Consider the following 13,881-nt stretch of genomic DNA (forward strand, 5'->3'; position numbering starts at 1 on the left):
CTGACTGAGGAGTGTTCATCTGTTCATTAAGCCTATGTCTATTCATTTATCCACCATCAATCTTGAAGGACTGAGAAAAAAAAATCTACTCAAAATAAGTCAAAGTCAAAAATGTCATTAGTTTGCATGCATGTCTGCTTCTGACAAAACAAAATTTCCAAAATTCCCCAGCTGAACTTCCCATGGAAAGTTTCCAGAATGTTTCCGGAAATTTACCAGAAATTTTCCGCCCCTTTGCAACCCCAATTGTGTATCAGCTGATTGTAGAATCTCGATAAACACAAGTAGAAAGATTTTCCTTGTGCAAATGGCTTAAATCTTACATCTTAAGAGCTGTGATTCTAGTCTCAGTTTGCTCCTTTTTGAGGTACAAAGAGCCTTGAGTTGAGAACCAGCCATGGATGTTTGCCCTGCCACACCTTGTCCAGGTGACCTGCTGTTCCCCTGACATGTTTCAGGGAAGCAGTATTAAAGAGAGGCTGATGCTGCAGTACAGAGACAGTGCAGGAGATGCTTGGCTAGACCGGGTGTTGAAAGTTGAGTCAGTGCCAGAAGAGTCCCAGCAACTCAGGAGTCATCACAGCAAGATACAAGAAAATGTTGGGAGGACAGAAGACAGTTATCAAACTGTGTGTAAACTTGTACTCACAGTTAAAAGGGTGTTAGTTTATTGTGCTTAAACAAATCAGTTAATGTTTTGAGAAAGGTGAGACCAGTATATCAGTTTACCAGTTATTAGACAGACCTTGGCCTTGATTAAAAATCAGCCAGTGTTGTCTTCCTCCAGTATTGAAGTTCCTCTCTGGTCATAGCCAGTTTTTATGTTTTTATTGGTGTGATTTTAATATCAGATGGCTGACCAAAGAAACCATTCCAGTGTGGTATGAGAGGATTTCATTTAGCAGTCTGTAAAACCTGCAATGAAACCTGCCTCACCCCGTCTGAAAGAACTGCTAATCCCACTAAAAGGATTTGATCATTATGTCTTTCAGTGGAGAGCTTTGGTGTCTCATGATCGGCTAAATGCCATTTCAGGGGCTTTTGTACCCTGACAGGAAAGAAATTCAGGGGGAAATACTGAATGCTTGTACTGTTTTGGAATATTTAGGGCTTGAAAATGGATAATAATTTATGCCAATATATTATATCTCTAAATTTGACTGCTGGCAGCTTTAACCCTGAAATAATTTTCTTCAAAACATGTATTGTTATAACCCTAATTTTCCGTGTTAATTTATTGCATTAGCATGGAATCATTACAGTCATTTTTGACACATGACACAAGCCTGACTTACCATAAAAAGGTGAAGCCAAATGATAACTCTCATAGATCTTAACACACATTTGGTAGGATTAGGTGATTCCTCTGTTCTGACTGGTTCTCCTGTACCTGCCCTGTAAGGTGAGTGGACTGGAGATGAGAAAATGGATGGACGAGCTTTTCCCCATCATCATGGACATGCTGCAGGACTCGTCCTCACTGGCTAAGCGACAAGTAAGTCAAGAAAGTGTCAAGTTGAGTGTCTGCTTCATCTGGCTCCAATTTTTTACTTCATCTCATTCCAACACCTTTCAGCGTTCTTTACCTCAAAACTGGCCTCCTTCTCGGTTTCATAATTTAAGGCTCCAAAGGAATTTTTATGAACACTAGTGTGTCTAGTGTGTCCGCAGAATGTGTGCATCGCTGTTCTTCAGATATTGTTATGCCTTTTATCCTTCTTCATGTAGGGTATCCAAGGATGTGTGTTTGTCAAATTCAGGAAATAGTGGTCTTAATTTTTTTTCACCATTTTATGCAGATTTAGTTTCAATTAAGTGTCATTTTGATGCAAATTTGAAATGAGATGGTGACAGATTGTTTACATTTGGTAATATTTAGATTTTGACAATTGGGTTCTTTTAAGGTATTAATAATATCCCCACCTTAACTTATCGTTATAGTTTTTTTTTTTTTTTTTAGCATATTAGCTGTATAGTCTATACTTGCTTATGAGGGGGCATTTTTCTGTGCAAATCTTTTACTGTTCTCCCACCAGGTGGCGCTATGGACACTGGGTCAGCAGGTGGCCAGCACAGGCTATGTGGTGGAGCCCTACCGCAAGTACCCATCCCTTCTGGAGGTGTTGCTCAACTTCCTGAAGACGGAGCAAAACCAGGGCATCAGGAGAGAAGTATGCACTGCTGCCTCCATCTTGGCTCCAAGCCCTTGTTTTCCCCGCTCAATTTTGAATCGATGGCACAGCGACTCAGTATGATGCCAAAAATACTACCTGTCAGCATTCACTAAACAAATGAAGGTCTGTGTTAATGCATTGGCTTTGACCAGGGAAATATAATAACAGGAATATGTATGAGGCTATGCAGACTTTCCATAGTTAAATTGAGCTTTTTCCTAAGCCTTATGCTGTGATGTAAGTGATAATTGTTATAGCTTCTTCCCTCACTCATTACTTTACTTGAGGCTCAGAGGGTGCACCGTCACGTAATTGGCCGTTAAAGTAATGCACTATTTAGATGATGCATAAAAAGGTAGTCATTGATAGCATTTTAACATGTATAGTGATGAAACTGTCACCGTTGCTTTGAAACTCCAGTACAGAGCTTATGTAAGGTTTTACCTCATACGCATTAGGATGAAATTTACCCAATTTGTTTAGTGTTTGCCCTTACAGTTAGCAATGGGCTGTAGGAAAATTTTTGAGCTGAGGTAAGACTCAGTCATTGTCCATGTGACTACTACAACTCTCTGTGCTAGTGCCTCCGTCAAAAGCCCACTCCTTTGTATTTTTTTTGTACAAGTTGAGGACAAGATAAAACTAAAACAAGAAGACCTTGTCTTGGTGTTTTAACTTGAATTATCTGTTGGCTAGTTTCAGAATTACTTTAAATTTTTTGAAGATCTTTTAAGTTGTGGATATGTTTAGGACCGAAGTGTGTCACAGTCACCTTTAAACCCCAGATGCTTTACTGCATGCAGACCTCAGACAGGTCTGTATTTGTTGCATATCTGTCTTAAAAAAGAGCTCCAACAGGAGGTTTTCCATTGGGTTTTCCATTGTCTGTTTTAAAAACAAGATTCCAATTGTCTGTTCCATTGTCCAGGGCAAAAACAAGAGGTTCTAAGATGAAAAACAAGATAATCCTATTGGCTGCTCTAGATTAAAACTCAGAGGTGATGAGTAAAACTTTGACTGCATAATTGCTATTATCTTTTAAATTACTTTTTAAAAATAATTTGTATAGCAGTGTTCCAGTGGGAGCCTTGAAGGTTCTAATAAGACAAGGCCTTAAAATACAAAAATAGAATGCTTGAATTTTAAAGCACTTGATATTTTTTTTAAATTAAAATGTACCACGCAGACACATCGATATATCTGAAAACCTGCTATCTTGAGAAAATCCCTGATGGTGCTCGACAGACCTTAAATGCCTTATTTAATCTGTATTTCTTGACTCAACCAGATCACGAGGAAAAATACAGCCAGTATGGTAACTAATTTCAGCCAGTGTCATGTTGTACTCCAAAAATATGTCCTTGAAATTCACCAGACCTTGGAAGTCACCGAGAAGTCCCTAAATTTTATGTCCAAGGGACTGGTTGAGCCCTGTTTTTGAGTTATAAAAATCTAATTCTAGTAACTGGCATTATATACGTGCATAAAGCTGAACCCATGAGATTGTCATTTTATTTTGCACCAACGAACAACAATTTTCCATTGCATGGCTGAATAGAGGAAACACTGATGTCTTTACTTGTGCGTGTCTCTGCCAGGCTATCCGTGTACTGGGCCTGCTGGGAGCCTTGGACCCATACAAACACAAAGTGAACATCGGCATGATTGACCAGTCACGAGACGCCTCTGCTGTCAGCCTCTCAGAGTCCAAGTCCAGCCAGGACTCAGGTAGACCCCTCTCAGTGTGGGACACACTCATAAGACTCTCTTGAATACCTTGTGTAATATTGGGGTAATGATTATTATTCACCATTTTGGGAAGAAAATTATGTTATTGCACTTCTTTGTACCTTAAATCAACATTTTTACAATTTCGGATTTTTCCTAAGGTACCTCTAAATCAGAGGAGGATTAAGTTGTCAGTGTCACGGCAGCAGCTGGAAAGTCTCTAAAGCAACAGGAGTTTTCAGTCTCATTGTGTGGTCCGTATTCACACATCCTCTTAATGTGTCTGTAATGTTACCTTGGCCCTGCTGATGTGATATCACTGTGCTTGTGTTAGCCTGATGCATAGTTGGAGGACTTGGTGCTGCAGCAGCCTTGCTCTTGTTGCATTCATCACATTGGAATTTGTGATCTTTCTTGAATCAGTCTTACTTGAGAGGGCAACTGGCAGGCGCTGGCAGGCAGGTTTGCTGTTTTCTGCCCCTTCCACGGTAGTGACCAGATTATAATCGGATAGAGCAGAAAAATGCATAGCATCCAGGTGCAATTGCATCTAAGGTGCACGTGAGGCTTTGTACCCAAACAACATTTGGGCACATTAAAAGCAAAGTGTAAGTGCAGTATGTCCTCGCTTCCCATAAAGCAATGGTGGAAAAAGAAATGATTATAAAAGTTGAGTTCCAACCAGGATTCTATCAAAGTTAATAGGCTGAGGCAGCTTGCATGATAACACATGTTTTTTCAGGACATTTATGGATGGTGAGCAAAGAAGATAAGGTGTTTAGTCTCAATTGCAAAGGATATACATACCATGAAGCAATGTTTGGCAATTTGCAATACCGTTAAATCATGTTAACTCTTAGTTTAGATACTGGTTGTATGATGGCTGTTTAAAAAAAAAAAAAAAAAAAAAAAAGGCCTTCGCTGTTGATTGTCATTGGGGTTGTCAGTTCTTCATGGCATAAACAAAGAAAAAACAACAGCATTTTGTTCTGTGCTCATTCATGATTTATTTGTGTTTAATGACTGATGTGAGTAGAAAAGAATGACACTGCAGAGAAACATTCATATGGCAGTTGCTCTGAATGAAATTAAACGAAACGTTCTGTTTCACTGAGTTGTACAGCAATTAAATCTGAAAACTACATGACATAAAACTGATTGTGCAGGTCCAGTGTTCACACGGTCATGCATGTTCATACTTGATTTGCACACGTGTACATACACAACAAAACCCCTCAGTTGGTCATGAGTCACTGTGGAAAAAACTGAGCAAAATGCTTGGGTGTGCAGTCTCTTGCAAGCACATTCACACAGGTTTTTTTCTACTCAGAATACAATTACTGTAGAGAGAAACTATTTTCATCTTCAATTATCTGAAGTGCTGAATCTGGCTTCCACGAAGCAGCTAAATCCCATCTGGCCAAAAACGCTTATTATCCTTTATGACCAGGCTGTATTAACTTTCCTAAATCTACAGCTTATTAGAAATCGAGCAGAGTCAGGTAATATGTCTATACACTCAAGACAAAATAGAATTTGGAGAGGCCTTGACCCTGCATTTGAAAAGACAACAGCATCTGCGGCTTTGGTTTTGCGATTTGTGGGAGCCTCTGTCTTTCAGGATCTGATTGCTGGCCTCTGTCTGATCTGCACCCAACCAAAGCTTGTCCAAAAAGAGGCTCTGCCAGTCCAGAGGAAAATGCGATTGCCACAAGTGGTTTGGGATCTGTTGCATTGGAGAGTTTTGATTTATGGTGACCCACTTTAGATTTATAGGTTGAACATGTGTTTTAGATAAATTGTGTGCGACTTACATCAGTATATTTTTTTACAGGGGAGGTGTGATTATTTGACCAAATATGTTAATGTATTAAATGTATTGTTAGCAAGCCCTTTCAACCTAGTATACAGTGATGGAGAATATTTGTATGTCAGTAGCCAAATATATTTTTAGATGTGAATCAACTGTAATGAAACCTGGTCACTCAGTGGGGTCACAGTTAGCTATAGCTGGAGGCAAGGTGGGGGCAGCTGTTAGAAGGTGGGGACAGCTACCAACTATTACTCCAGTTGTGCAAACAAATGAATCATTATTGGCTCTTCATCAAAGACGAACATAAATATCATCTTTGTGCTTCTGCATAATATAATTGACTGCTGATTCTCTCACGAGTTTTGCTCAAAGGCTCATCGCACATGGGGTATTTATGGCTTTGAAGTACTGAAGGGGAAATTCACCCATTTAAAAAAAATTGAAACATCAATTAAAACATCAAATTCTTCCATAGGGTTGAAGTATCCCTTTAAGATGTTGGAGTTTTTCATCTGCCGTCACCTGTTGTCGCAGTCAGATCTTTTTTGCACTGCAAGATCCCACTTAAATCGTAAAATGTTTCATTTTTTTTTTTTTATCTGCTTTACTAAACAATTTGTCTTGTTAATTAACTTACTGGCATCATTTTCCCTTATACAGCATTTTAATAGTTTGATTAGCTATGTTCAATCACAGACTGAACATTCATGTTATTTTTTTCAAGCTCTCTGTATTTTTTTCTAATTTGTTCTTCACCTTAATTTCAGGTGGCATAAAAAATTGGCTGTCTGAAACTTGCGGCTATCCAGCAAATGCACATCTGTATTTAGTCATGTTCATTGTTTTTGTATGGGAAAATACAGGGCTCCTGTTTTCCAGCGATGCATTGGGGAATGTGACATTGGGCTGTATGGTAATAGTTTTAACAGTTTGTTCCCGAGCTAAATGGACTGTGACCAGAATGGGAGGCCGTATATCTCTCTCTGTCGGCAGATTCGGTTGCAGTCAGGGTCATTGTCTGGAGCACTAGCCATCTTTGGCAGCTGCTTCCTCTTGTTGTGGGAGGTCATGGGCTGGGCCCAGCTCCTCACCTGACACCAGCGTGACCCACTGGATAACTGAAGGAGGTCAAGCCTGGAAAGCCGACACTCATACATACCTGAGGAATGACAACAAGATGCATATTCCTCCTTCGTAGATTTCTATCATTCATACCTTTTACAGCTATAGCCTGATACAATACAGTCCTGCTGTCTCACATGGACAAATTGATGTTTTTTTGTGAATTGTAAAGATACAGATGTGTGACCATCTATCACCATGTCATCATCAATCTAGACTTGGTGAGGGCCTGGATAATAAAAGATCCAGCAGCAAAGCTAGCCTGCTTAGCCCACAGGCTCCATGCCAATCTATTATATCTGGACTCCAGAGTCTGGAGGGAGGGAGAAGACAACAGTAGGGTGTAGCAAGTGAAACTGTACTCTAACTCAGGGCCAGTGAAATGCTGAATACCAGACGTCTGTCTTCTCAGCTCCCCAGCTCACTTATAAAACTCAGTGTCTGTACATAGATGGATGGACAGACTGGCCCCATTCACGTAGTCTTGTCTCAGTAACCTTGATAAAACTGCTTTAAATAACAGATGCTTGATTTGAAAAAGACTTCTGCTTTTACTTTGGTGTATGTGAATTAATGTGTGAGGTTATACTTTGTAATCCTGGGTCTCACTCTGCCTCTTGCGAACCCCATGTGGTTCCCTAACTGTTTGACTGAGTCTCTTTAAAATGATCTTGATAGATAGAGCTCCCAAAAGTAGTCTAGCGTAGTCCAAACATCCCTTCCTGTGATATATTTCTCCTAGATGTCACATTTCATGTTCATGAAAATCTATGTTTAGTGGGATACATTCTCACTCTGGCACACGTATGACTGAAACTTCTTTAACCACGAGAACCTACAGTATATCATCAAGCATTGCCTCATTATGCCAAAACAAGGAAGAAAAGTAGGGTAAGAGAGAAACACTGTACTGTGTTTGTCCTGGCAGAGAGAGATTTTCCAAAGTTGATGTTGGATTGCGAACAAGACCAAACGTGTGACACAGTCATGAGCCACTGCAGTTTAGCTTAACTGTATGAATCGGCCCTATTTGCTGCCAACATAATGAATATGACCCATAGAATATGATTTGATGGTTCATTCAGCCAAACTGCATTTCACAAAAGAAACCTTATAGCATCATACCAGTGATTTTGCATGCAAGCAGAGGTATTTCAGAGCTCCATAGAGACCTAGAGACTTCAGAATTTCTTCACATCAGTATTCCATCACTGTTATAAAGTCATCCACATTAGTTTTTCTAAAGGCAGCAGCACTGTTGTGTTTTGATCACGTGAAACTGGGTGGAGTAAAACAATCCCTGGGGAAACATTTGTTTTACACAGCAAATGATTAGTTCTGCTGTTAATGAATAGTAACGACTTTGTTAGCTGCAGAACATTCTAAGGTGGGTGTTTAAAAAAAAATCATATTTAAAAATGGATTATATCTTATGAAATCTTTAGTACCCTCACATGATTTGCAGAATGTTTTATTGCAATATAAAATGTGGGTAAATTGTAGTCAATTGGCCAAACATTCAAAATCACTGGTATGATCCTTTGTATAGGGCCACACATGGGGCACATTATAGGGCAGAAATATGGCATGTGGGAGACAGTGGGAAAAAGTGTCCTAAAGTCAACTTGCATAATTCTCATTTAGAAAAAATTATCAGGTCTACTGGTTTATTTCATACCACACAATACTTATACCCTAGCAATATGAGATGTCATGATTGCATTCATTTTCAAATTTGAAAATTGTTAGCAGTAAAAATGAAAGTGAACACATCTCTCTCTGTTCGTTGCAGCGGACTACAGCACCAGTGAGATGCTTGTGAACATGGGCAACCTGCCCCTGGATGAATTTTACCCGGCAGTGGCCATCGTCACGCTGATGCGCATCCTGAGGGACCCTTCACTCTCCAACCACCACACCATGGTGGTCCAGGCCGTCACCTTCATATTCAAGTCACTGGGTCTCAAGTGTGTGCAGTTCCTGCCGCAGGTCATGCCCACTTTCCTCAACGTCATCCGGGTCTGCGACGCCAGTATTCGAGAGGTAGGTGGCACTGCGAAACAAGAGGAAGAAGGCAGATTGGTTAATTTGGGGTGATTTTCTCAGGTGTTCTGTAAAATTTTGAACTGACTGACCTTTATAAGATGGTTGATGGATAAAATATCATGAGACAGCAATAATAGTATCTTCCCTATCCCTGCCTGTCATGTTGTAGAAGCAGGTGGTCCATTCCTGCTTTGGTTTTCAAGCCAGCGGGCAAGACTTGTTTTGCACTCCTTCACTCCTTTTTTTTTTTAATCTCAACTATACATTTTTCCATGCAATAAATTCAAGAATTGGGTGTCTATGCCATGAAATCAAAAGCCAGGTCCCCGTAACTAAATCACTGACCCTGGGATGGGGTAGAGTTTCCCGACCCCTGCTCGCAAGCCAAGCCTCTCATCTTGTTTTGGTTACGTCTATCTCTTCTATCTCTCTGCTTCTCCCTCTCATTCTTTGTGTTCTCGTCTTCCAGTTCCTCTTCCAGCAGATGGGAATGGTGGTGTGCTTTGTGAAGATCCACATCCGCCCTTACATGGACGACATCTTCACCCTCATCAGAGTGAGTAAAGGGTACACAGCAATAATCTGCACCCCGCCCACCTGCACCCAGTCTCTCTTTATTTTCCTGTGACTCAGACAAACAGCTGCAGGCTCTTAATTACTCTCAGTCGCTCGCTTCGCTTTCCTCATTAGGAGTAATGTGCTCAGGGCCCCTGGACAAAGTTTGGCCCTGTGTCACACACCACTACGCAACATGTGTGGTGTACTTAAAGAGTAAGATGAAAAGAGGGTTTGCTTTTGGGAGTATGGGGAAAAAACGTTATTTACAATGGAGTAACAGTCTTTGCCCTCTGTCATTTTCTCTGAATAAATTCAGCCATTTGCCACAACGCTATGAGAAGCATGATTTTAGTCAACAGCTCCGATGTGTATTTCCGTTTGCTTTGTCCAATCCACCCTCACGTGCAAGGTGCTGATGACCCATGGCTTCAACTTATCACATGATGCGAGACAGTGACTCCTAAAGCAATAGCATCTGCACTTCACGTATCACTATCACGTATAATCATATAGCAAGGCACAATATATCAAATGTTCAACTTTTATTGGAATCTCGGTAATATTTTGAAACTATCTGCTGTGGCAGTAACTCCTCCTGGAGAGAAGAAATTAAAAGAACTGAGCCATTGCACCTTCAGTCCCTCCGAGTTAATAAATGGTGAGTGAAACAAAGAATCTATTCATTTGCGCTCCAGCCTAGCTCCTGCATCCAGATGAGGGGGCTGGAATAGTAATTCAGGATGTACATTCACTTGCTCTCTAGTCGACGGCCACAGGCAAGAAAAGCAGGAAATCGGGGGCTGCTCGGGACCCCTAGTCACTGACAAAACACCTCTGCCAGATCTCACAGCTGAAACCCATGGCAGACTGACGTATTGCATGACTTCAAACCCCCCCAGCACAATTCCTGTTGTCACTGCTATACACGGTGGCTGTGGCTAGTTTTTCCAAAATGGTGTCACAAGCCACAGAGAGGTGATGTCAGTCCCAGTTGACAGGAAATTGTCTCCATTCCTCCCCATCTTGTGTCCCCAAACTCACTCTTCTGCCGTTTGCATGTGCAGGCTTCGCAAAGCCAGCAGGAAATCTCTGTCCAAATGTCTCGCTCATTCAGCTCATTGATGGAAACACATTTTAACCCAGATCCCCAGACCCTCACACTACCTCAGCACTAGTATCGACCCAAGCAAGGTGGATGAGGTAGTGCTTGGCAGTGAACGCTTTGGACGTACTATCTGAATATCATAAAACCTCTACGTAAGGACACTGGCGTCATGTTAATTTAGGTCACTTGTCTTTTGGGACAAACGCATGGCTTAAAAAAAAAAAGTCTGCGTTTTTGCTCATTATCGAAGAGTCTGAATGCTTCACCACAGATTTTGAGCTACTGCAAAAAGTTCAGCATGTTCAGCTGATGTTGTTTAGTAAAATAAGAAACAGATTGCTATCATCAGGTCACATTTCAGGTCATACTTGAGCCACGTTTGAGGGGGAACAATCATAATAAAAATTCTGTTGCACACAAGGCTATTATAAGGCCATTCTGCAGCCTTACAGTAACTAAGTTTGATCAGGATGAATTGCTGTTTTGACTTGTTCATAAAGTTTATCAGTAATGATTTATGTATTCCAAATAATGCTTCTCTGTTCTGTTGCATGCTCACGTTCCCATTTTGTGCTGCAGGAGTACTGGACACCCAACAACCCCATGCAGAACACCATCATCCTGCTGATTGAACAGATTGTAGTGGCTCTGGGTGGAGAGTTCAAGCTGTACTTGCCTCAGCTCATTCCACATATGCTGCGTGTCTTCATGCACGACAACAGTACAGGACGCAGTGTTACCATCAAGGTGAGCAGAGCAGCGTGGAGGGATGGCAAAGAGCAAAACGGCCAGATGAAAAACCCACAAGTCCTGCAATCAGATAGCAGGCCTACACTCGGCTAAAAATGTGTATTTCATCAGGGTACTTTTCCAAAATCACTTTCAAAGAGTCAAGTGTAGCATGTCAGATATAAAGATAAGATGAAACTTCACTGTTCCCTTGTGAGTGCTGCAGCAGCAAAAGTAATAGAATTAAGCAGGGGAAAAAAATAAAATATAAACAAAGTGAAAAGAAAACAATAAAAGTACAATCTAAATAATTGTTGGATTATTGAAACGTGTGCATCCAACTCATGTGGGGTTCACTGTAAGGACTGGTTCATGCTCCTCACGTGAACAGACATGTGGGAGCTGCATATGTACCATCCATTAGGTTTGTTGAAGTGGACGATGTGCCCAGTGGCAGACGAGTCGTATTACGCAGCAGGAATGCTGATATTTAGTAATCAAAAAAATCAAAAAAAGTATATACTCAGAAGTTCCATGTTCAAGTTAAGCTGCTAAATGATCAACACACGTGCTAACAACATGCTGATCACAAATACGAATAAAACCTTTTCCAGTGGTCTGTTTAAGCACTCAGCTGTGTCTGGCTGGTGTCAAATAACAGTGTACCTTCATGGTCAATTAACAGGTCTCCTTTCCAAAAAAATCTATTTCTCATGGCAGCGCTGTACATTCAAACCAAATGAGGATGGACAATGTGAAAATGTAAGCTAGGCAGTTTACAAACTTTGTTTAAAAATGGTCATTAAAAAAGGTGGCAGCACTTAAAACTAACATTTTCCAGTCAGCTGCACTGGGATGGCGACAGGAGGCAAGTCATCTAAAACTGCACAGCTCTCAATAAATTCTTTTGCTTGGTCTGCTGAGATCTCTAATAGCACTTAGACTGCCCTATAGTGGCAGTATAAATGTTATGATTGTGGTTGAGGAGGGAACCACCACAGGTGTAAAAATGATACCACCATAATGACTGACCCTACCATCATGTGTGTTTATGTATGCACATGCTCATGCTTCTCGTGTGTCTCATGACCATCCTGTCCTTTAAAACTCCAGCACATTAGTGGTGCTGCAGTAAATTTCAGCTCCCCAACAAGAACAACAAAACCCTGAAATCCGCCTTTAGTTCTGGTTTGGCCATTTTTAGCCAATCCTGAACAGAGGTGCTTAAGGATGCTGAAGAAGATTGATTCAGTTACAAATCACTTTTTTTTTTGTTTGACTATTTTTATATCGCCATGCTGACCCTGAAGTGCTTCATCCTTATTTTAGATGTGTTTTTATTTTATTCAAGGTGAAAAAAACAGTGCCTCTTACAATGTGACAGATGGCAGTGTAACCTGCTCAAACAAACATTTACCTCTGGGTCATTGTACAAATAAAGCCTATCAACACAATTAAAGACTGACACAAAAAATACCTCCACACTTCAAGTTATAAGTCTGGAAGAGCTTTGGTTTTAATAATTTAGACAGTAAAGATGAGTTTGGCATGAGTGCTGCTATATAAAAAGTCACGTAGATTACTCAGGAAAAAACTCTTCACACTTTTTGTTTTGCTGCTTGCTCTCTATCTGTAGGCGTGCGATAAATGTTAATAGTTCCAAGTAAATTCAACTTATGTGCTCATGATGTCTGTGGAAGTGTGATTCAGCTGTTTTCCTTAGTTTAGTGTGTAATTAATGAGGGTTAATGAGGGTTCTGCTGTACTGGGCTCATTACTTTATGTTTCAGGTGGTGGCTGATTTGATTGGAATTTCAGAATTTTGACTGCCTAAAGTCTTTATAGTGGGAAGCAGTATTGTTGACTAGGGATGTCCCGATCACGTTTTTTTGCCCCCGAGTCAGAGTCCGAGTCATTTGATTTTGAGTATCTGCCGATACCGAGTCCTGATCCGATACTTCTATAAAACCAGGAAATGATATGTTATTAATGATTGAACAAAAATGATAGGAGGATGTATCAGTAATTATTTCACCTGAGGGTTGACAGAATACTTTTTGCTGTAACAATATGTTAAATTATTATTTGTTTTAACAATGTAAATTGCTTATCAAACAGACCTAACAATTCAGCTACCAATGAATGAGCAGTAGTATGCATGTGATAACATAGATCGAAAAATAAGCCAAAGTGATACCTCTTCTCTGAATAGACAAGCTAAGCCAGTGTGCTGCTGTTAGCCAGCGAAAAATACAGCGGAGTGGCACCTCTTCGCTTTGTTTCACAATCTATGTCAGTGTGCTGCTGTAGCTGGAAAGTTTATCTGCCTTTTGGAGTCGGTTTCCGTTTTATTTGGCTAATTCCGCGATTCTGTCCGTGATAGTAGCAGCATATCACCAGAGCCCGTCTACTGTATTAGAGTTTCTCTGATATCACACACCTCAGCTTCAAAACGAACTGCTGCGTGCTGCCGTGTTCCGCGCATGCGCTGGTCAGTGGTGTCTGTCACAGACAGACCCGGCCTGTAAACGTTGGTATTTTATTCTCATTTATTTTTTTTATCACTAATAGCCCATATATTGAAAATGTGATTAAAAATAATAACA

The 13,881-nt window shown here is 40.6% G+C and overlaps 1 protein-coding gene across 1 annotated transcript in view; it reads left to right on the forward strand.

Moving 5' to 3' along the window:
• mtor (mechanistic target of rapamycin kinase) overlaps positions 1–13,881 on the forward strand; it is a 107,955-nt gene that overhangs the window by 15,153 nt on the left and 78,921 nt on the right. Inside the window, exons 16-21 of the mRNA XM_030055129.1 lie at positions 1,403–1,495; positions 2,037–2,171; positions 3,773–3,902; positions 8,630–8,880; positions 9,353–9,439; positions 11,126–11,293. Of these exons, the coding sequence (XP_029910989.1) occupies positions 1,403–1,495; positions 2,037–2,171; positions 3,773–3,902; positions 8,630–8,880; positions 9,353–9,439; positions 11,126–11,293 (864 nt within the window). The remainder of the gene's footprint in view (positions 1–1,402; positions 1,496–2,036; positions 2,172–3,772; positions 3,903–8,629; positions 8,881–9,352; positions 9,440–11,125; positions 11,294–13,881) is intronic.

Source organism: Myripristis murdjan, chromosome 7 (genome assembly GCF_902150065.1).
Source record: "Myripristis murdjan chromosome 7, fMyrMur1.1, whole genome shotgun sequence".
Lineage (NCBI taxonomy): Eukaryota > Metazoa > Chordata > Actinopteri > Holocentriformes > Holocentridae > Myripristis > Myripristis murdjan.